Source organism: Staurois parvus, unplaced genomic scaffold, assembly GCF_062004578.1.
Source record: "Staurois parvus isolate SC_StPar_1 unplaced genomic scaffold, SC_StPar_1.0 ptg000857l, whole genome shotgun sequence".
NCBI lineage: Eukaryota > Metazoa > Chordata > Amphibia > Anura > Ranidae > Staurois > Staurois parvus.
In genome coordinates this window covers 80,762-103,508 of record NW_028318653.1, presented here as the reverse complement: position 1 = coordinate 103,508, position 22,747 = coordinate 80,762, and the positions used below count along the sequence as shown (strand labels likewise).

General features: G+C 50.6%; 1 protein-coding gene across 1 annotated transcript; it reads left to right on the top strand.

The window, feature by feature from the left end:
- The first annotated feature begins 9,269 nt into the window (after positions 1-9,269).
- On the top strand, positions 9,270-11,362 carry LOC149443487 (E3 ubiquitin/ISG15 ligase TRIM25-like). The gene has a single exon (XM_089655618.1). It carries the CDS (start codon positions 9,282-9,284, stop codon positions 11,013-11,015), a length of 1,734 nt encoding a protein of 577 aa, XP_089511744.1. The 5' UTR covers positions 9,270-9,281; the 3' UTR covers positions 11,016-11,362.
- Positions 11,363-22,747: the final 11,385 nt, after the last annotated feature.

The window sequence follows — 22,747 nt, the reverse complement described above, 5'->3', positions numbered from 1 at the left end:
GGTGGGGTGGTAGGAGCAGTGGCAGCTCCACCAGCAGCGGCTGCCTCAGTCTGCAGTCGATGATGAGTAGCTTTCTTCACCAGCGCAATGAGGAAACTACTAACCAGCCGCAGCAGCAGCAGCAGCATCAGGTGGACCTGGAGCAGGACCTCAAACAACAGGCTTGGGCCTACTTGGACAGCACCCTGCCAACCGAGGTAGACAATCCCCTTGACTACTGGGCAACGAAACTTGACCTTTGGCCCCAACTAGCTGAATTTGCCCTTGAAAGGCTGTCATGCCCGGCCAGTAGCGTGGCATCGGAGCGCGTGTTTAGTGCGGCAGGAGGTATTGTAACTCCGCGGAGGACACAACTGTCCACCCAAAGTGTGGAGAGACTCACGTTTGTGAAAATGAATCAGGCGTGGATTAGTCTGGATTTCAAACCACCAGTTCCTGACACAACTGACTAAATCCGCCATGAATCATGCCCCAAACATGTGCCACTTTCAGGTCTCCTCACACTGCTGGTGTGTTCCATTTTGTCATAGGGTGCTGGCAGATTACGGGCCTCCCATTGCTGCTGCCAGGCCCGTAATCTGCCATGGGCCCCCGTACCGCCTCCTCATGCTGCTGCCAGGTCCAGAGTCTCTCATGGGTCCCTCTACGGCCTCCCATTGCTGCTGTCTCCATCGCCACACTCTGCCATGTGCCACTTTCAGGTCTCCTCACACTGCTGGTGTGTTCCATTTTGTCATAGGGTGCTGGCAGATTACGGGCCTCCCATTGCTGCTGCCAGGCCTGTAATCTGCCATGGGCCCCCGTACCCCCTCCTCATGCTGCTGCCAGGTCCAGAGTCTCTCATGGGTCCCTGTACGGCCTCCCATTGCTGCTGTCTCCATAGCCACACTCTGCCATGTGCCACTTTCAGGTTTCCTCACACTGCTGGTTTTTTCCATTTTGTCATAGGGTGCTGGCAGATTACGGGCCTCCCATTGCTGCTGCCAGGCCCGTAATCTGCCATGGGCCCCCGTACCGACTCCTCATGCTGCTGCCAGGTCCAGAGTGTGTCATGGGTCCCTGTACGGCCTCCCATTGCTGCTGTCTCCATCGCCACACTCTGCCATGTGCCACTTTCAGGTCTCCTCACACTGCTGGTGCTGTCCATTTTGTCATAGGGTGCTGGCAGATTACGGGCCTCCCATTGCTGCTGCCAGGCCCGTAATCTGCCATGGGCCCCTGTACCGCCTCCTCATGCTGCTGCCAGGCCCATAATCTGTCATGGGTCCCTGTACGGCCTCCCATTGCTGCTGTCTCCATCGCCACACTCTGCCATGTGCCACTTTCCGGTCTCCTCACACTGCTGGTGTGTTCCATTTTGTCATAGGGTGCTGGCAGATTACGGGCCTCCCATTGCTGCTGCCAGGCCCGTAATCTGACATGGGCCCCCGTACCGCCTCCTCATGCTGCTGCCAGGTCCACAGTGTCTCATGGGTCCCTGTACGGCCTCCCATTGCTGCTGTCTCCATCGCCACACTCTGCCATGTGCCACTTTCAGGTCTCCTCACACTGCTGGTGTGTTCCATTTTGTCATAGGGTGCTGGCAGATTACGGGCCTCCCATTGCTGCTGCCAGGCCCGTAATCTGCAATGGGCCCCCGTACCGCCTCCTCATGCTGCTGCCAGGTCCAGAGTCTCTCATGGGTCCCTGTACGGCCTCCCATTGCTGCTGTCTCCATCGCCACACTCTGCCATGTGCCACTTTCAGGTCTCCTCACACTGCTGGTGTGTTCCATTTTGTCATAGGGTGCTGGCAGATTACGGGCCTCCCATTGCTGCTGCCAGGCCCGTAATCTGCCATGGGCCCCCGTACCGCCTCCTCATGCTGCTGCCAGGTCCACAGTGTCTCATGGGTCCCTGTACGGCCTCCCATTGCTGCTGTCTCCATCGCCACACTCTGCCATGTGCCACTTTCAGGTCTCCTCACACTGCTGGTGTGTTCCATTTTGTCATAGGGTGCTGGCAGATTACGGGCCTCCCATTGCTGCTGCTAGGCCCGTAATCTGCCATGGGCCCCCGTACTGCCTCCTCATGCTGCTGCCAGGTCCAGAGTCTCTCATGGGTCCCTGTACGGCCTCCCATTGCTGCTGTCTCCATCAACACACTCTGCCATGTGCCACTTTCAGGTCTCCTCACACTGCTGGTGTGTTCCATTTTGTCATAGGGTGCTGGCAGATTACAGGCCTCCCATTGCTGCTGCCAGGCCCGTAATCTGCCATGGGCCCCAGTACCGCCTCCTCATGCTGCTGCCAGGTCCAGAGTCTCTCATGGGTCCCTGTACGGCCTCCCATTGCTGCTGTCTCCATCGCCACACTGTGCCATGTGCCACTTACAGGTCTCCTCACACTGCTGGTGTGTTCCATTTTGTCATAGGGTGCTGGCAGATTACGGGCCTCCCATTGATGCTGCTAGGCCCGTAATCTGCCATGGGCCGCCGTACCGCCTCCTCATGCTGCTGCCAGGTCCACAGTGTCTCATGGGTCCCTGTACGGCCTCCCATTGCTGCTGTCTCCATCGCCACACTCTGCCATGTGCCACTTTCCGGTCTCCTCACACTGCTGGTGTGTTCCATTTTTTGTCATAGGGTGCTGGCAGATTACGGGCCTCCCATTGCTGCTTCCAGGCCTGCAATCTGCCATGGGCCCCTGTACCGCCTCTTCATGCTGCTGCCAGGTCCACAGTGTCTCATGGGTCCCTGTACGGCCTCCCATTGCTGCTGTCTCCATCGCCACACTCTGCCATGTGCCTCTTTCAGGTCTCCTCACACTGCTGGTGTGTTCCATTTTGTCATAGGGTGCTGGCAGATTACGGGCCTCCCATTGCTGCTGCTAGGCCCGTAATCTGCCATGGGCCCCCGTACCGCCTCCTCATGCTGCTGCCAGGTCCACAGTGTCTCATGGGTCCCTGTACGGCCTCCCATTGCTGCTGTCTCCATCGCCACACTCTGCCATGTGCCACTTTCAGGTCTCCTCACACTGCTGGTGTGTTCCATTTTTTGTCATAGGGTGCTGGCAGATTACGGGCCTCCCATTGCTGCTGCCAGGCCTGTAATCTGCCATGGGCCCCTGTACTGCCTCTTCATGCTGCTGCCAGGTCCACAGTGTCTCATGGGTCCCTGTACGGCCTCCCATTGCTGCTGTCTCCATCGCCACACTCTGCCATGTGCCACTTTCAGGTCTCCTCACACTGCTGGTGCGTTCCATTTTGTCATAGGGTGCTGGCAGATTACGGGCCTCCCATTGCTGCTGCTAGGCCCGTAATCTGCCATGGGCACCCGTACCGCCTCCTCATGCTGCTGCCAGGTCCACAGTGTCTCATGGGTCCCTGTACGGCCTCCCATTGCTGCTGTCTCCATCGCCACACTCTGCCATGTGCCACTTTCAGGTCTCCTCACACTGCTGGTGTGTTCCATTTTGTCATAGGGTGCTGGCAGATTACGGGCCTCCCATTGCTGCTGTCAGGCCCGTAATCTGCCATGGGCCCCTGTACCGCCTCCTCATGCTGCTGCCAGGTCCACAGTCTCTTATGGGTCCCTGTACGGCCTCCCATTGCTGCTGTCTCCATCGCCACACTCTGCCATGTGCCACTTTCAGGTCTCCTCACACTGCTGGTGTGTTCCACTTTTTGTCATAGGGTGCTGGCAGATTACGGGCCTCCCATTGCTGCTGCCAGGCCCGTAATCTGCCATGGGCCCCAGTACCGCCTCCTCTTGCTGCTGCCAGGTCCACAGTGTCTCATGGGTCCCTGTACGGCCTCCCATTGCTGCTGTCTCCATCGCCACACTCTGCCATGTGCCACTTTCAGGTCTCCTCACACTGCTGGTGTGTTCCATTTTGTCATAGGGTGCTGGCAGATTACGGGCCTCCCATTGCTGCTGCTAGGCCCGTAATCTGCCATGGGCCCCCGTACCACCTCCTCATGCTGCTGCCAGGTCCACAGTGTCTCATGGGTCCCTGTACGGCCTCCCATTGCTGCTGTCTCCATCGCCACACTCTGCCATGTGCCACTTTCAGGTCTCCTCACACTGCTGGTGTGTTCCATTTTTTGTCATAGGGTGCTGGCAGATTACGGGCCTCCCATTGCTGCTGCCAGGCCTGTAATCTGCCATGGGCCCCTGTACCGCCTCTTCAAGCTGCTGCCAGTTCCACAGTGTCTCATGGGTCCCTGTACGGCCTCCCATTGCTGCTGTCTCCATCGCCACACTCTGCCATGTGCCACTTTCAAGTCTCCTCACACTGCTGGTGTGTTCCATTTTTTGTCATAGGGTGCTGGCAGATTACGGGCCTCCCATTGCTGCTGCTAGGCCCGTAATCTGCCATGGGCCCCCGTACCACCTCCTCATGCTGCTGCCAGGTCCACAGTGTCTCATGGGTCCCTGTACGGCCTCCCATTGCTGCTGTCTCCATCGCCACACTCTGCCATGTGCCACTTTCAGGTCTCCTCACACTGCTGGTGTGTTCCATTTTTTGTCATAGGGTGCTGGCAGATTACGGGTCTCCCATTGCTGCTGCCAGGCCTGTAATCTGCCATGGGCCCCTGTACCGCCTCTTCAAGCTGCTGCCAGTTCCACAGTGTCTCATGGGTCCCTGTACGGCCTCCCATTGCTGCTGTCTCCATCGCCACACTCTGCCATGTGCCACTTTCAAGTCTCCTCACACTGCTGGTGTGTTCCATTTTTTGTCATAGGGTGCTGGCAGATTACGGGCCTCCCATTGCTGCTGCCAGGCCTGTAATCTGCCATGGGCCCCTGTACCGCCTCTTCATGCTGCTGCCAGGTCCACAGTGTCTCATGGGTCCCTGTACGGCCTCCCATTGCTGCTGTCTCCATCGTCACACTCTGCCATGTGCCACTTTCAGGTCCCCTCACACTGCTGGTGTGTTCCATTTTGTCATAGGGTGCTGGCAGATTACGGGCCTCCCATTGCTGCTGCCAGGCCCGTAATCTGCCATGGGCCCCTGTACCGCCTCCTCATGCTGCTGCCAGGTCCACAGTCTCTCATGGGTCCCTGTACGGCCTCCCATTGCTGCTGTCTCCATCGCCACACTCTGCCATGTGCCACTTTCAGGTCTCCTCACACTGCTGGTGTGTTCCATTTTTTGTCATAGGGTGCTGGCAGATTACGGGCCTCCCATTGCTGCTGCCAGGCCCGTAATCTGCCATGGGCCCCAGTACCGCCTCCTCATGCTGCTGCCAGGTCCAGAGTCTCTCATGGGTCCCTGTACGGCCTCCCATTGCTGCTGTCTCCATCGCCACACTCTGCCATGTGCCACTTTCAGGTCTCCTCACACTGCTGGTGTGTTCCATTTTGTCATAGGGTGCTGGCAGATTACGGGCCTCCCATTGCTGCTGCTAGGCCCGTAATCTGCCATGGGCCCCCGTACCGCCTCCTCATGCTGCTGCCAGGTCCACAGTGTCTCATGGGTCCCTGTACGGCCTCCCATTGCTGCTGTCTCCATCGCCACACTCTGCCATGTGCCACTTTCAGGTCTCCTCACACTGCTGGTGTGTTCCATTTTTTGTCATAGGGTGCTGGCAGATTACGGGCCTCCCATTGCTGCTGCCAGGCCTGTAATCTGCCATGGGCCCCTGTACCGCCTCTTCAAGCTGCTGCCAGGTCCACAGTGTCTCATGGGTCCCTGTACGGCCTCCCATTGCTGCTGTCTCCATCGCCACACTCTGCCATGTGCCACTTTCAGGTCTCCTCACACTGCTGGTGTGTTCCATTTTTTGTCATAGGGTGCTGGCAGATTACGGGCCTCCCATTGCTGCTGCCAGGCCTGAAATCTGCCATGGGCCCCTGTACCACCTCTTCATGCTGCTGCCAGGTCCACAGTGTCTCATGGGTCCCTGTACGGCCTCCCATTGCTGCTGTCTCCATCGCCACACTCTGCCATGTGCCACTTTCAGGTCTCCTCACACTGCTGGTGTGTTCCATTTTGTCATAGGGTGCTGGCAGATTACGGGCCTCCCATTGCTGCTGCCAGGCCCGTAATCTGCCATGGGCCGCCGTACCGCCTCCTCATGCTGCTGCCAGGTCCACAGTCTCTCATGATTCCCTGTACGGCCTCCCATTGCTGCTGTCTCCATCGCCACACTCTGCCATGTGCCACTTTCAGGTCTCCTCACACTGCTGGTGTGTTCCATTTTTTGTCATAGGGTGCTGGCAGATTACGGGCCTCCCATTGCTGCTGCCAGGCCCGTAATCTGCCATGGGCCCCAGTACCGCCTCCTCATGCTGCTGCCAGGTCCAGAGTCTCTCATGGGTCCCTGTACGGCCTCCCATTGCTGCTGTCTCCATCGCCACACTCTGCCATGTGCCACTTTCAGGTCTCCTCACACTGCTGGTGTGTTCCATTTTTCATAGAGTGCTGGCAGATTACGGGCCTCCCATTGCTGCTGCTAGGCCCGTAATCTGCCATGGGCCCCCGTACCGCCTCCTCATGCTGCTGCCAGGTCCACAGTGTCTCATGGGTCCCTGTACGGCCTCCAATTGCTGCTGTCTCCATCGCCACACTCTGCCATGTGCCACTTTCAGGTCTCCTCACACTGCTGGTGTGTTCCATTTTGTCATAGGGTGCTGGCAGATTACGGGCCTCCCATTGCTGCTGCCAGGCCCGTAATCTGCCATGGGCCCCCGTACCGACTCCTCATGCTGTGACGTTGCAACAAGGTGGAATTCAACCCTACATATGTTAGACCGCCTTTACGAACAGCGAAAGGCCATCACCGATTTCCTGATGTTACAAGTGGATAAAGGTCCTCCCCTGTGTAACTTAGATGTCAGCCATTGGCAGCTCATGCGTGACACCTGCGCTTGCTCAGGCCCTTTGAGGAGGCCACGCTATTCGTGAGTCGACAGGACTATGGGATGAACGACGTCATTCCTCTGTTGCACGTCCTGGAACAAATGCTGTTAACAATGGCTGGTCAGGGTGCGGTAGACGTGGCGCACAGATCTCAACGCCACATGACCCCTGTGGGGGCAGGACAGGAAGAAGAGGAGGAGGTAGAGGAGGACATTGGTGCTCAGGAATTATTGAGTGAAATGGGTGGTTTTTCCACTCAGCGGAGAGGAGTGGAGGAGCAGGAGCATCTGGTAGAGGAGGAGGAGGAGAAGACAGAGGACCCAGACGCACCGTGGCAGTATGCTGTGGAGATGGAGGCAGGGAGTCCCTCGCATTCCTTGGCACGAATGGCCCATAGCATGCTCGGTTGCTTGCGTAGCGACAGCCGAATAATAACCATCAGACAGAGGGATGACTTTTGGCTGTCCACCTTGTTGGACCCTCGCTACCGTTCAAAAATGGTGGCCTTTTTCACACCTGCTGAGAGGGAGGCCAAAATAACATACTATAAAAACCACCTATGTAGTCAGTTGGTCTCTGCCTTTGTGCGCCAACGTCCATCCTCAGACACTGTGGGCCCTGTGCGCTCGCGTTCCGCTGCCATGGCAGCAGGGGTGGGGTGGTAGGAGCAGTGGCAGCTCCACCAGCAGCGGCTGCCTCAGTCTGCAGTCGATGATGAGTAGCTTTCTTCACCAGCGCAGTGAGGAAACTACTAACCAGCCGCAGCAGCAGCAGCATCAGGTGGACCTGGAGCAGGACCTCAAACAACAGGCTTGGGCCTACTTGGACAGCACCCTGCCAACCGAGGTAGACAATCCCCTTGACTACTGGGCAACGAAACTTGACCTTTGGCCCCAACTAGCTGAATTTGCCCTTGAAAGGCTGTCATGCCCGGCCAGTAGCGTGGCATCGGAGCGCGTGTTTAGTGCGGCAGGAGGTATTGTAACTCCGCGGAGGACACGACTGTCCACCCAAAGTGTGGAGAGACTCACGTTTGTGAAAATGAATCAGGCGTGGATTAGTCTGGATTTCAAACCACCAGTTCCTGACACAACTGACTAAATCCGCCATGAATCATGCCCCAAACATGTGCCACTTTCAGGTCTCCTCACACTGCTGGTGTGTTCCATTTTTTGTCATAGGGTGCTGGCAGATTACGGGCCTCCCATTGCTGCTGCCAGGCCCGTAATCTGCCATGGGCCCCCGTACCGCCTCCTCATGCTGCTGCCAGGTCCAGAGTGTGTCATGGGTCCCTGTACGGCCTCCCATTGCTGCTGCCAGGCCCATAATCTGCCATGGGCCCCCGTACCGCCTCCTCATGCTGCTGCCAGGTCCAGAGTCTCTCATGGGTCCCTGAACCGCCTCCCATTGCTGCTGTCTCCATCGCCACACTCTGCCATGTGCCACTTTCAGGTCTCCTCACACTGCTGCTGGTTTCCATTTTGTCATAGGGTGCTGTATGGCCTCCCATTGCTGCTGCCTCCACTGCCACACTGTGGCTCCACACTCTGGTTTTGGCCCCGTGACTGCCCAAATGAGTGAAGTGTGCGGTGATTCTAAGATCGACGGCACTCATCTGCATGTCATACTGACTGACAGTATTATTTCTCTTCCCCAGCAGACTCCAAGGGCATTTAAATTAAAGGTACAGTGTTCTGCACTAATATTAAGTCTCTCTGAAGCCTAGAAACACCCTTTTATAAGTTAAATTCGCAGCGAATATATTTGCATCTAATCAAATTTATTCCTCGAATTCGCCGAATCAGCCGAATCGAATTTTTGAATACTTCGCTCATCTCTAAACATAACCATTGATTCGGATGGTGAAGACTAGCTGGTAGTATCTCCATGTGATGTGATGACGCCGTCTTCCGAAGAACACCAATAAAATTCAGAAACTATCTCTTCTGTGAGGACATTGTTTGTATTTAATGTAAAAGCTAATGGCCAGGGGGGTTATGGGAAAGCCTATGACAAGGAGATGGGCACAATATGGCCGAGGTAAAGGGCTGCAATCAGGTGGGTTGTTCTATCCTAGAAGAAATGGGGTTCTACTTGTACCTTTAATACCAATAATCAGCCAATCAGAAGCCCCCTTACACGCTAATCTTCGGATCTCTTGTATTTCTTCAGATAAACCCATTTTCTCTGGGTAATTTGTGTTCAAATGATCATTTCAAAGAATAAATATTCCTGACACAATGTTTCCACAGACTATTAAATATTCTTTGTTTTCCTCAGATAGGGAGATTAATGTCAGGAATCCCCCCATGTGCTGTATGTGCTCCTCTGTGTAAGGATTCCTATGTCTACGAGTCTCAGCCCCTCCCTGTAGGATCGTACACAACGGGTCACACTGGTTACTTTCACTTTCGTTTCTCTCTTCTGCTGTCAGCAATGGCGTCTTCTGATCTGAGGAAGGAGCTGGAATGTTCCGTCTGTCTGAACATTTATACAGATCCTGTAACCCTGAGATGTGGACACAACTTCTGCCGGGACTGTATTGGCCGTGTGTTGGATACACAGGAGGGGACTGGAGGTTATTCCTGTCCTGAATGCAGAGAAGAGTTCCAGGAACGTCCTGAACTGAGGAGGAACACAACACTACGTAACATAGTGGAGAACTTCCAGTCTACCCATCCAGAGCAGGAGGAGTCCGGGGTCTTCTGTACTCACTGTATTCACACTCCTGTACCGGCTGTGAAATCCTGTCTGCTGTGTGAAGCTTCTCTGTGTGACAACCACCTGAGAGTCCACAGCAAGTCACCAGAACACGTCCTATGTGACCCCACCACTTCCCTGAAGGACAGGAAATGCTCCATCCATAAGAAGATCCTGGAGTATTACTGCATCGAGGACTCCACCTGTATCTGTGTGTCCTGCGGGTTCATTGGAGAACATCGGGGACACCAGGTGGAGACTCTGGAGGAGGCCTCTGAGATGAAGAAGAAGAAACTGAGGAATGTTCTGCAGAAACTGATGACAGAGAGAGAGGAGACGGAGAAAAGAGTCCAGAGTCTGCAGGAACGCAAGAGGAAAGTACAAGGAAAAGCAGATGATGAAACCAAGAGAGTCACTGACCTGTTCAGAGACCTCAGGAGACATCTGGAAGACCTGGAGAAGAGAGTCCTGAGGGACATCTCCGGGTGGGCAGAGCGGGTCTCCCGTCCCATGTTGGATTATATTCAGGATCTGGAAATAAAGAAGGAGGAGCTGTCCAGGAAGATGAGGGACATTGAGGAGCTGTGTAACATGACGGATCCACTGACTGTCCTACAGGAATCAGACACAGGTGACTTGTGTGATACTGAGGATGGAGATGATGAGGACAGAGAGAGACATGAGAACCTCCTCCATGATGGTGGGGATGGGGATGTGGGGGGGATCTCACACACATTACACACGGGTTTATCTGATATCATGTCTGGGGTCAATGTACAGAAATGTACAGGCACACATGTCTCTCCACATTCTACTACAAAGGGCAAAGGTCCCATCAATGCTCCACCATCCAGGCCAGACCCCCAACCCTCCCCCACTGGAGGACCAAATATTGGGGCTGTACAGCAAACATGGGGGGTGTCGGGGGTTACAGACATATTACTGGATGTGAGGACAGCTGGTAATGATATACGTATATCAGATGACGGGAAAACTGCAACCTCATCAACATTTTCGTATCAGAATCGCCCAGAAACACCAGAGAGGTTCCAGTGTCCTCAGGTGATGAGCAGTCAGAGCTTCTCCTCAGGGAGACATTACTGGGACGTGGATGTCGGGGGGGCACGACACTGCAAAGTCGGGATGTGTTACCCCAATATAGACAGGAGAGGAGGTCAGTCAGAGATTGGATGTAATAAGAAGTCCTGGGTGTTGGAGAGGGTGGGGTTGTTGGGGTTTTATAATTACTCAGTGATACATGACAGTAATAGGACCCGATTCCCCGGCGGTGTCTCCAGTACCAGAGTCAGGATAGATCTGGATTATGAGGCCGGGCGGATCTCCTTCTATGATCTGTGTGACCCGATCCGACACCTCTTTACCTTCACCACCACCTTCACTCAGCCCCTCCATGCCGTGGTATATATATTTGGAGGTTGTGTAAATACATGTGGGAGGAGCCAGAAGTGAGCGATCCGCCCAGAAACATCACAAGGGGGATGATGTGATTGGTGCAATACTCAGCCAATAGGAGGAAGGGCAGGAAACAGGAGTGATTTGTGAAGAAAGCTGCAGGTTCCTGGGCCGTCATCTTCATCCTAAACCTCACTTCACTCCTTAGGCTGTCACTGACCAGGAACAAGCATGCAGGAGGTCCGAGTGTTCTGCCTTCATTGGCTGCATACTTGTCACACTTATTTTTGACAATAAAATGACAGTTGAAAAATGAGTTTTATGGCAATTTAAAAATGACAGTTTTTGTCAGTTAAAAAATGGCCGTTGTTTTTCACTGTGGCAATAAAATGACAGTTCAAAAATTAGAGGTTTTTTTGACAGTTGAAAAATGACAGTTATCTGTGACAGTTGAAAAATGAGTTATTTTTGACAGCAGAAACAAGAGTTTTTTTTGACAGTGGCATAAAAAAAAAGTAAATTTTTGACAATGGAAAAAAATGACAGTTCAAAATGAGATTATTTTTTCAATTGAGAAATGAAAGTTATTTTTAACAGTTGAAAAATCGCAATTGTTTTGACAGTGGTAAAAAAAGTACAGTTTATTTTTGACAGTTGCAGCAAATAACAGTTGATAAATGAGGGTTTTTATGACAACTAAAAGATGACAGGTTTTATTGGCAGTTGAAAAATGATTTTTTTTACAGTGGTAAAAAATTGACAGTTGAAAAATGCCATTTTTTGTCAGTTGAAAAATTACAGGTTTTTTTGACAGTGGCAAAAAAATGACACAAATTTTTCAACTGACAAAAAATAACTCATATTTTTCAACTGTCAAAAAACCCCTCTTTTTTTTTAAATGTGATTTTTTTTGTCAACTGTCAAAAATGATCTGCATTTTATTGCCATTGTAAAATAAACTGTCATTTTTCAACTGTCAAATATAACTTTTGTTTTTCAACTTTTAAAAATAAATGTCATTTTTCAACTGTAAAAATAACTAATGTAAAATAAATAACTGTCATTTTTCAACTGTCATTTTTGTCACTGACAAAAACTGTCATTTCTTGCCACTATAGAAATATAAGTGTCATTTTGCAACTGTGAAAAAAAATGTTTTTTAAGACAAAAAAATTGTCATTTTCAACTGTCAAAAAACACTCATTTTTCAATTGCCATTTTTCCCAATGTAAAATATATCTCTCATTTTTCTACTGTCAAAAATAAATGTTTTTCAACTGACAAAAAAAACTAATTTTTTGCCACTGTCAAAAAAATTGTAATTTTTCAACTGTCAAAAAAACTAATTTTTCAACTGACAAAAAAACTGTCATTTTTCAACTGTCAATAAAACCCCTCTTTTTTTAAATGTGATTTTTTTTTTCACTGTCAAAAATGATCTGCATTTTATTGCCACGGTAAAATAAACTGTCATTTTTCAACTGTCAAATATAACTGTCATTTTTCAACTGTTAAAGATAAATGTAATTGGGGGGCGTGGCCGGCGGCGGATGGAGATGGCCGCACAGTAGCAGAGCTCCAGGACCCGCCGAGAGCCGCAGGGTGTCAAAGCGATGAGTGACAGCGGGGAATCCCGCCGACTTTCCTACTCACCTCCGGGTGGTGGGGGGCACAGAGGCAGTAGGATGGGGAAGCAGAAAATAAAGGAGGGGCCCCCCAAATTAATGGAGTTCTTCACTCCGGCGGTAGTAAGAAATCTCAACCTAAAAAATATTACGCCCCAAATCCTATTATAAGAACAATTGTGAGGGGGGGTAACACATCGCAGCAATTTCAGGGATAAGTCGGTTTTTAGCCCCAACATTGTACATAATAAATATATTGATATCGGGAATAGAAGATTTAGGGGCCCTAAATATTAAACATACAAAGAAGAACGCATCTTGGAAAAAGGGATGAAAGGTTTATAAAGCAGGAAAGACGTAGTAATGCGTCCAGCGGGGGGAGGAGCCATGGCGGGATTATCTACAGCAGCGGTTTCTTAACCTGTGCGTCGTGACCCCTTTGGGGGTCGAACGACCCTTTCACAGGGGTCGCCTAAGACCATCGGAAAAAACATATTTCCGACGGTCTTAGGAACCGAGACACCGCTGCCAAAACACGTGTCAATCACACCTGGGCACGCCCCTCTCTCTGGGTAGGGGGATTTAACTCCCTCTGCCTTCGCTGATTGGTAGACCGGTCCGTCCCTGATTGGTCGGGTTTTGTGCTGGAATGCGCGCAGCTGTTTGAAGCGGAGGATTTGTGTGGAGATCTCCCGCCGCATTCTGAAGTTTCCCGCCCTGAATGACCCGACCAGCCGTCCCCATGAACTGCCTGAACGTGGCCGATGTCATGTCCGGATCACCCAACAAGATCGGGGCAGATCCAGGTTAGTGCCTACCCCATCGTACAGTGGGAGCGGCTCTCACTGTACCCCGCCCCAGATAAATTATTATGGGGGGCAGATAATTATGGGGGTGATAAATTATTATAGAGGGGGAGAAGGGCAGACAGACTATCATTTGTGGGGGCATTTTTATAGGGATGAGGGGCAGATTATTTGGGGGGGTAATCATCATTATTGGGGGCAGATTTATTTTTATGGGGGTGATAGGTCAGTATAGAGGGGGGTTGGGTAATCATCATCATTGGGGACAGATGCATTTTTATGGGGGTGATAGGTCATTATAGAGGGGGTGGGGTTATCCACATTATTGGGGGCAGATGCATTTTTATGGGGGTGATAGGTCATTATAGAGGGGGTGGGGTTATCCACATTATTGGGGGCAGATGCATTTTTATGGGGGTGATAGGTCATTATAGAGGGGGTGGGGTCATCATCATTATTGGGGGCAGATGTATTTTTATGGGGGTGATAGGTCATTATAGAGGGGGGTGGGTAATCATCATCATTGGGGGCAGATGCATTTGTATGGGGGTGATAGGTCATTATAGAGGGGGGTGGGGTAATCATTATTGGGGGCAGATGTATTTTTATGGGGGTGATAGGTCATTATAGAGGGGGTGGGGTCATCATCATTATTGGGGGCAGATGTATTTTTATGGGGGTGATAGGTCATTATAGAGGGGGTGGGGTCATCATCATTATTGGGGGCAGATGTATTTTTATGGGGGTGATAGGTCATTATAGAGGAGGGTGGGTAATCATCATCATTGGGGGCAGATGCATTTGTATGGGGGTGATAGGTCATTATAGAGGGGGTGGGGTCATCATCATTATTGGGGGCAGATGTATTTTTATGGGGGTGATAGGTCATTATAGAGGAGGGTGGGTAATCATCATCATTGGGGGCAGATGCATTTGTATGGGGGTGATAGATCATTATAGAGGGGGGGGGTGGGTAATCATCATCATTGGGGGCAGATGTATTTTTATGGGGGTGATAGGTCATTATAGAGGAGGGTGGGTAATCATCATCATTGGGGGCAGATGCATTTGTATGGGGGTGATAGGTCATTATAGAGGGGGGTGGGTAATCATCATCATTGGGGGCAGATGTATTTGTATGGGGGTGATAGGTCATTATAGAGGGGGGTGGGGTAATCATTATTGGGGGCAGATGTATTTTTATGGGGGTGATAGGTCATTATAGAGGGGGTGGGGTCATCATCATTATTGGGGGCAGATGTATTTTTATGGGGGTGATAGGTCATTATAGAGGGGGGTGGGGTAATCATCATCATTGGGGGCAGATGCATTTGTATGGGGGTGATAGGTCATTATAGAGGGGGGTGGGGTAATCATTATTGGGGGCAGATGTATTTTTATGGGGGTGATAGGTCATTATAGAGGGGGGTGTGGTAATCATTATTGGGGGGCAGATTTATTTTTATGGGGGTGATAGATCATTATAGAGGGGGGGTGGGTAATCATCATCATTGGGGGCAGATGTATTTGTATGGGGGTGATAGGTCATTATAGAGGGGGTGGGGTCATCATCATTATTGGGGGCAGATGTATTTTTATGGGGGTGATAGGTCATTATAGAGGAGGGTGGGTAATCATCATCATTGGGGGCAGATGCATTTGTATGGGGGTGATAGGTCATTATAGAGGGGGGTAATCATTATTGGGGGCAGATGTATTTTTATGAGGGTGATAGGTCATTATAGAGGGGGGTGTGGTAATCATTATTGGGGGGCAGATTTATTTTTATGGGGGTGATAGGTCATTATAGTGGGGGGTGGGGGAATCATCATTATTGGGGGCAGATGCATTTTTATGGGGGTGATAAAAATATTTCCCAATATATAGTTACATATTGTTTTTGTGACTAATCACTATGCTATGAGTTCAGTTTGTAACAATGAAGATCCATCCGGCATATCAGATATTTACATTACCATTCATAATAACAGCAAAATTACAGTTAGCAACGAAAATAATTTTCTGGTTGGGGGTCACCACAACATGAGGAACTGTATTAAGGGGTCCCGGCATTAGGAAGGATGAGAACCTCTGATCTACAGACTATTATCAGTCTACTATGAATAATATGATCGCTGATGTTCATACAGACAAGAAACTGAACAGAAATCCTATAAAACCTACAAGAAAGAGTTGATGAAAGGAATACAGTGTGGCAGCCGGAAAGGAATTGTAAATAATAAAGAGGAGAAGTATTTGGTCCCCTCAGTCTGTAAATGACCCAAAATCTATTCAGTCCCAAAGATACATAAAGATGGCCGTCACCCGCCAGGCAGACCAATCATCAATGGGATAGATTCTCTGATATCTAGATTAGGGGAATACATTGATCATTCTCTACAACCATTGGTGGAACAGACACCAGCTGACCTCAGAGACACAAAGCATGTCATACAAGTCATCCAACATGTGAATGTAAATATAAACACGCGTGTAAGTCCAGCACATGTCTCCTCGCTATATACAAACATGGACCATGAAGGAGATATAGAAGCAGAAAAATGGGCCCTTAACCTCCCTGGCGGTCTGATTATTTCAGATTTTTGGTGCTGAAAGCGGTACTTTTTTTTCATGGAAATATGTATTTTTTTTATAGTCAGCTGTAATTTTTAGGAATAACTCCCTGAAATCTGTCCGGACAAGAGTCTAGTAAACATCCCGGGGAGGATAAAACTTGAAACACGAAATCATAGATTATAATTTAATAAATAATCATAAATAATAATATAATAATAATAAATGTAATTCAATAATATAATCACCAAAAACACTGAAATGTGAAATAGAGCGCCAAGTTGGCCCATCGCTGAGCAAAGTCGCAGAATCGTTTTCAGTGTCTGATGAGGAATTTCCCCCACCAATCATTATCACTCAATTCTGCAAGTGGTTCTGATTTACTATCGCTGTTCTCTAGCCGGTCTAAAACCGCGTCTGACGTAAAGGGACGCTTTTTGGACGCCATGGACGTTTCTCAGTTTCCAGGCAGAATGGGCGGTAAAAACGCAGGCAGGGCGCCGGACAAAGCACTCGGGACACAATGTATGTGAAATGGGTTGATACAGCAATGTTTTACTATGGAAAATTTTTTTTGAAAAAAATGAAATTTTTTTAAATTTTCAAATTTCCCACCGCCGGCGGCGTCCTTACGTCCCGACGTCACAGGGACAGGAACACAGAAGCCGGATGCTGGCATCGGCCGGAGGAGATGGCCGGGGACGCTGCAGGGGACACATCGCAGGAGCGAAGGACAAGGTAAGTGCTGTAGGGAATCCCTGAGCAGCGCCGCATGGTAAGCCCGAGTGTAGCTCAGGGGGGTCACCACTTTTGGTACAGAAACTTTACCCCGAGCTACACTCAGGAATACCACCAGGGGGGTTAATTCTAATATTCCAACTAAACATTAAAGATTTATTTTGAAATGTTTAAATTTCTGCCAAGATCACAATTGTTTCCGCTCAAGATGGCGACCGGAGCAGTTCTGTAGCCAGGAGCTCCGTCGCCCAAGTCCCCATCCACTGCCATCCGGGCAGCAGCAGACTCTGGAGGGGCCCCCGTGACCCTGCAATCCCCAATAAGCACCCAGGGAGGGGTGTTGGGCCATTTTCGACCCAATCCTGGAGCTCCGGGATTTGCAGCCTACCGTGGTCTCAATTTTTGCCGCAGCCAACCTGGAACGACGATCATCGGCTCAGATCACCGCCGCTCCGCCCCCCGGCCCCTGCTGACTTTCCTGCTCCCTGGGGCCCTCTCCATTGGCCCAGGGGCCCACTCCAGGCCACCCAGCACCCTGCCACAGCCAGCAACCAGCACCCAGCCTTGGCCCAGGGTCCATTCCAGGTTACCCAGCACCCTGCAACAGCCAGCACCCAGCAACCAGCACCCAGGCTCGACCCAGGGGCCACTCCAGGCCACCCAGCACCCTGCAACAGCCAGCACCCAGCAACCAGCACCCAGCCTCAGCCCAGGGGCCACTCCAGGCCACCCAGCACGCTGCAACAGCCAGCACCCACCAACCAGCACCCAGCCAGCACCCAGCAACCAGCACCCAGCCTCAGCCCAGGGGCCACTCCAGGCCACCCAGCACCTTGCAATAGCCAGCACCCAGCAACCAGCACCCAGCCTCAGCCTAGGGGCCACTCCAGGCCACCCAGAAACCAGCACCCAGCCTTGGCCCAGGGGCCACTCCAGGCCACCCAGCACCCTGCAACAGCCAGCACCCAACAACCAGCACCCAGCCTCGGCCCAGGGGCCACTCCAGGCTACCCAGCACCCTGGAACAGCCAGCACCCACCAAACAGCAACCAGCACCCAGCCTCAGCCCAGGGGCCACTCCAGGCCACCCAGCACCCTGCAACAGCCAGCACCCACCAACCAGTACCCAGCAACCAGCACCCAGCCTCAGCCCAGGGGCCACTCCAGACCACCCAGCACCCTGCAACAGCCAGCACCCAGCAACCAGCACCCAGCCTCGGCCCAGGGGCCACTCCAGGCCACCGAGCACCCTGCAACAGCCAGCACCCAGCAACCAGCACCCAGCCTCAGCCCAGGGGCCACTCCAGGCCACCCAGCACCCTGCAACAGCCAGCACCCACCAACCAGCACCCAGCCTCAGCCCAGGGGGCACCCAGCAAACTGCAACAGCCAGCACCGAGCCAGCAGCTGGCACCCATCGGCCCAGGGGCCACTCCAGGCCACCCTGCACCCATCAAACACGTGTACCTGCAACAGCCAGCAACCAGCACCCAGCAACAGGGCGAGCTGGGAAGGCCTCCCCTACTCTACCCACACCTGGAGGAGGGGAGTGGCCTGCGCTGACCAAGCACACAGCCTACAGCGCCCAAATCCGGCCACCAGCACACGGCCTACAGCGCCCAATCCGGCTGCCCACCGGCCTCCTGCCGCCCTAACAACAGCCAAGAGACCAGAAGTGAGCCTGCTTCCACGCTGCCGAACCCAGCAGATGACCTTAGCCTGGTGAGGCCTACCATCGCCCTCCACGACGCAACCCTGACCGGACCTGCTGAGCCCAACAGACAACCTCGACCATTAAGAAAATTTGGTCCATTCTCAAAAATGACCCCATATTGGGAGAGGCCTTACCTGATTTCCTGGAAATCACATTTAGAAAAGCCCTTCCTTTGAGGAATACTTTGACCCCCAATATCGTTAATCCACCAAAACAACTTTCTTTCTGTTTTAACCAAAAAGGATTTTACCCTTGGCTGGCAGGAGCTCACGTGTCACGCAGCCATCTTGGATCTCGGCAGACCACGCCCCCCGGATCTTACCCGTGTAATCACTGCATGTTATGTGTCTACAACGGGATCCATACAAACCTGTTAAGAGTTTCCGCTCTAATAATACCGGAAAGACTTATGACATACAAACAGTGATTACATGTAATAACACACATGTTGTATGTTTGTTTGAGTGTGCCTGCGGGAAACAATATATAGGCAGAACCACCAGGAGACTGAGAGACAGGCCCAGAGAACACCGGAACAATATTACAGAAGGATCCAAGGAACATTCCGTCTCAATGCACTTCCCTGAATCTCACAATGAAAATCCACATTGCCTCAAATCCACGGGAATAGATATCGGAACCAATCATTGGAGAAGCACTTGTAACCGCCGAGCTGTCTCAGTGCCTGGAACCAAATGGATGTATTTACTACGCACCCTCACACCACTTGGCCTCAACATCGACCCGGATATTAACTGTTTCATCGATACCAGCTAACGTTTCTGCTTTCAAGGTAAGAATTATCACTTCACTCATTTTATCATCTTATATTTATTATTTCTACACTTTTAGTTGATATAATTCTATATATTCTTAGTATATTGGTCTTTTCAGACCCATCACTCCTTATAGCGATTCCACAGAACTATGACCATAGAAGGACCATTTCAGGTCCCATCACTCCTTATAGCGATGACACAGAACTATGACCATAGAAGGAGCATTTCAGGTCCCATCACTCCTTATAGCGATTCCACAGAACTATGACCATAGAAGGACCATTTCAGGTCCCATCACTCCTTATAGCGATGACACAGAACTATGACCATAGAAGGAGCATTTCAGGTCCCATCACTCCTTATAGCGATGACACAGAACTATGACCATAGAAGGACCATTTCAGGTCCCGTCACTCCTTATAGCGATGACACAGAACTATGACCATAGAAGGACCATTTCAGGTCCCATCACTCCTTATAGCGATGACACAGAACTATGACCATAGAAGGAGCATTTCAGGTCCCATCACTCCTTATAGCGATGACACAGAACTATGACCATAGAAGGACCATTTCAGACCCATCACTCCTTATAGCGATGACACAGAACTATGACCATAGAAGGACCATTTCAGGTCCCATCACTCCTTATAGCGATGACACAGAACTATGACCATAGAAGGAGCATTTCAGGTCCCATCACTCCTTATAGCGATTCCACAGAACTATGACCATAGAAGGACCATTTCAGGTCCCATCACTCCTTATAGCGATGACACAGAACTATGACCATAGAAGGACCATTTCAGGTCCCATCACTCCTTATAGCGATGACACAGAACTATGACCATAGAAGGACCATTTCAGGTCCCGTCACTCCTTATAGCGATGACACAGAACTATGACCATAGAAGGACCATTTCAGGTCCCGTCACTCCTTATAGCGATGACACAGAACTATGACCATAGAAGGAGCATTTCAGGTCCCATCACTCCTTATAGCGATGACACAGAACTATGACCATAGAAGGACCATTTCAGGTCCCGTCACTCCTTATAGCGATGACACAGAACTATGACCATAGAAGGACCATTTCAGGTCCCATCACTCCTTATAGCGATGACACAGAACTATGACCATAGAAGGAGCATTTCAGGTCCCATCACTCCTTATAGCGATTCCACAGAACTATGACCATAGAAGGACCATTTCAGGTCCCATCACTCCTTATAGCGATGACACAGAACTATGACCATAGAAGGACCATTTCAGGTCCCGTCACTCCTTATAACGATGACACAGAACTATGACCATAGAAGGACCATTTCAGGTCCCGTCACTCCTTATAGCGATGACACAGATCTATGACCATAGAAGGACCATTTCAGGTCCCATCACTCCTTATAGCGATGACACAGAACTATGACCATAGAAGGACCATTTCAGGTCCCATCACTCCTTATAGTGATTCCACAGAACTATGACCATAGAAGGACCATTTCAGGTCCCATCACTCCTTATAGCGATGACACAGAACTATGACCATAGAAGGACCATTTCAGGTCCCCTCACTCCTTATAGCGATGACACAGAACTATGACCATAGAAGGACCATTTCAGGTCCCATCACTCCTTATAGCGATTCCACAGAACTATGACCATAGAAGGACCATTTCAGGTCCCATCACTCCTTATAGCGATGACACAGAACTATGACCATAGAAGGACCATTTCAGGTCCCGTCACTCCTTATAGCGATGACACAGAACTATGACCATAGAAGGACCATTTCAGGTCCCGTCACTCCTTATAGCGAAGACACAGAACTATGACCATAGAAGGACCATTTCAGGTCCCGTCACTCCTTATAGCGATGACACAGAACTATGACCATAGAAGGACCATTTCAGGTCCCGTCACTCCTTATAGCGATGACACAGAACTATGACCATAGAAGGACCATTTCAGGTCCCATCACTCCTTATAGCGATTCCACAGAACTATGACCATAGAAGGAGCATTTCAGGTCCCGTCACTCCTTATAGCGATGACACAGAACTATGACCATAGAAGGACCATTTCAGGTCCCGTCACTCCTTATAGCGATGACACAGAACTATGACCATAGAAGGACCATTTCAGGTCCCGTCACTCCTTATAGCGATGACACAGAACTATGACCATAGAAGGACCATTTCAGGTCCCGTCACTCCTTATAGCGATGACACAGAACTATGACCATAGAAGGACCATTTCAGGTCCCGTCACTCCTTATAGCGATGACACAGAACTATGACCATAGAAGGACCATTTCAGGTCCCATCACTCCTTATAGCGATTCCACAGAACTATGACCATAGAAGGAGCATTTCAGGTCCCGTCACTCCTTATAGCGATGACACAGAACTATGACCATAGAAGGACCATTTCAGGTCCCGTCACTCCTTATAGCGATGACACAGAACTATGACCATAGAAGGACCATTTCAGGTCCCGTCACTCCTTATAGCGATGACACAGAACTATGACCATAGAAGGACCATTTCAGGTCCCGTCACTCCTTATAGCGATGACACAGAACTATGACCATAGAAGGACCATTTCAGGTCCCGTCACTCCTTATAGCGATGACACAGAACTATGACCATAGAAGGACCATTTCAGGTCCCATCACTCCTTATAGCGATTCCACAGAACTATGACCATAGAAGGACCATTTCAGGTCCCATCACTCCTTATAGCGATGACACAGAACTATGACCATAGAAGGACCATTTCAGGTCCCGTCACTCCTTATAGCGAAGACACAGAACTATGACCATAGAAGGACCATTTCAGGTCCCGTCACTCATTATAGCGATGACACAGAACTATGACCATAGAAGGACCATTTCAGGTCCCGTCACTCCTTATAGCGATGACACAGAACTATGACCATAGAAGGACCATTTCAGGTCCCGTCACTCCTTATAGCGATGACACAGAACTATGACCATAGAAGGACCATTTCAGGTCCCGTCACTCCTTATAGCGATGACACAGAACTATGACCATAGAAGGACCATTTCAGGTCCCATCACTCCTTATAGCGATGACACAGAACTATGACCATAGAAGGACCATTTCAGGTCCCCTCACTCCTTATAGCGATTCCACACAGAACTATGACCATAGAAGGACCATTTCAGGTCCCATCACTCCTTATAGCGATGACACAGAACTTTGACCATAGAAGGACCATTTCAGGTCCCGTCACTCCTTATAGCGATTCCACAGAACTATGACCATAGAAGGACCATTTCAGGTCCCGTCACTCCTTATAGCGATGACACAGAACTATGACCATAGAAGGACCATTTCAGGTCCCGTCACTCCTTATAGCGATGACACAGAACTATGACCATAGAAGGACCATTTCAGGTCCCGTCACTCCTTATAGCGATGACACAGAACTATGACCATAGAAGGACCATTTCAGGTCCCATCACTCCTTATAGCGATTCCACAGAACTATGACCATAGAAGGACCATTTCAGGTCCCGTCACTCCTTA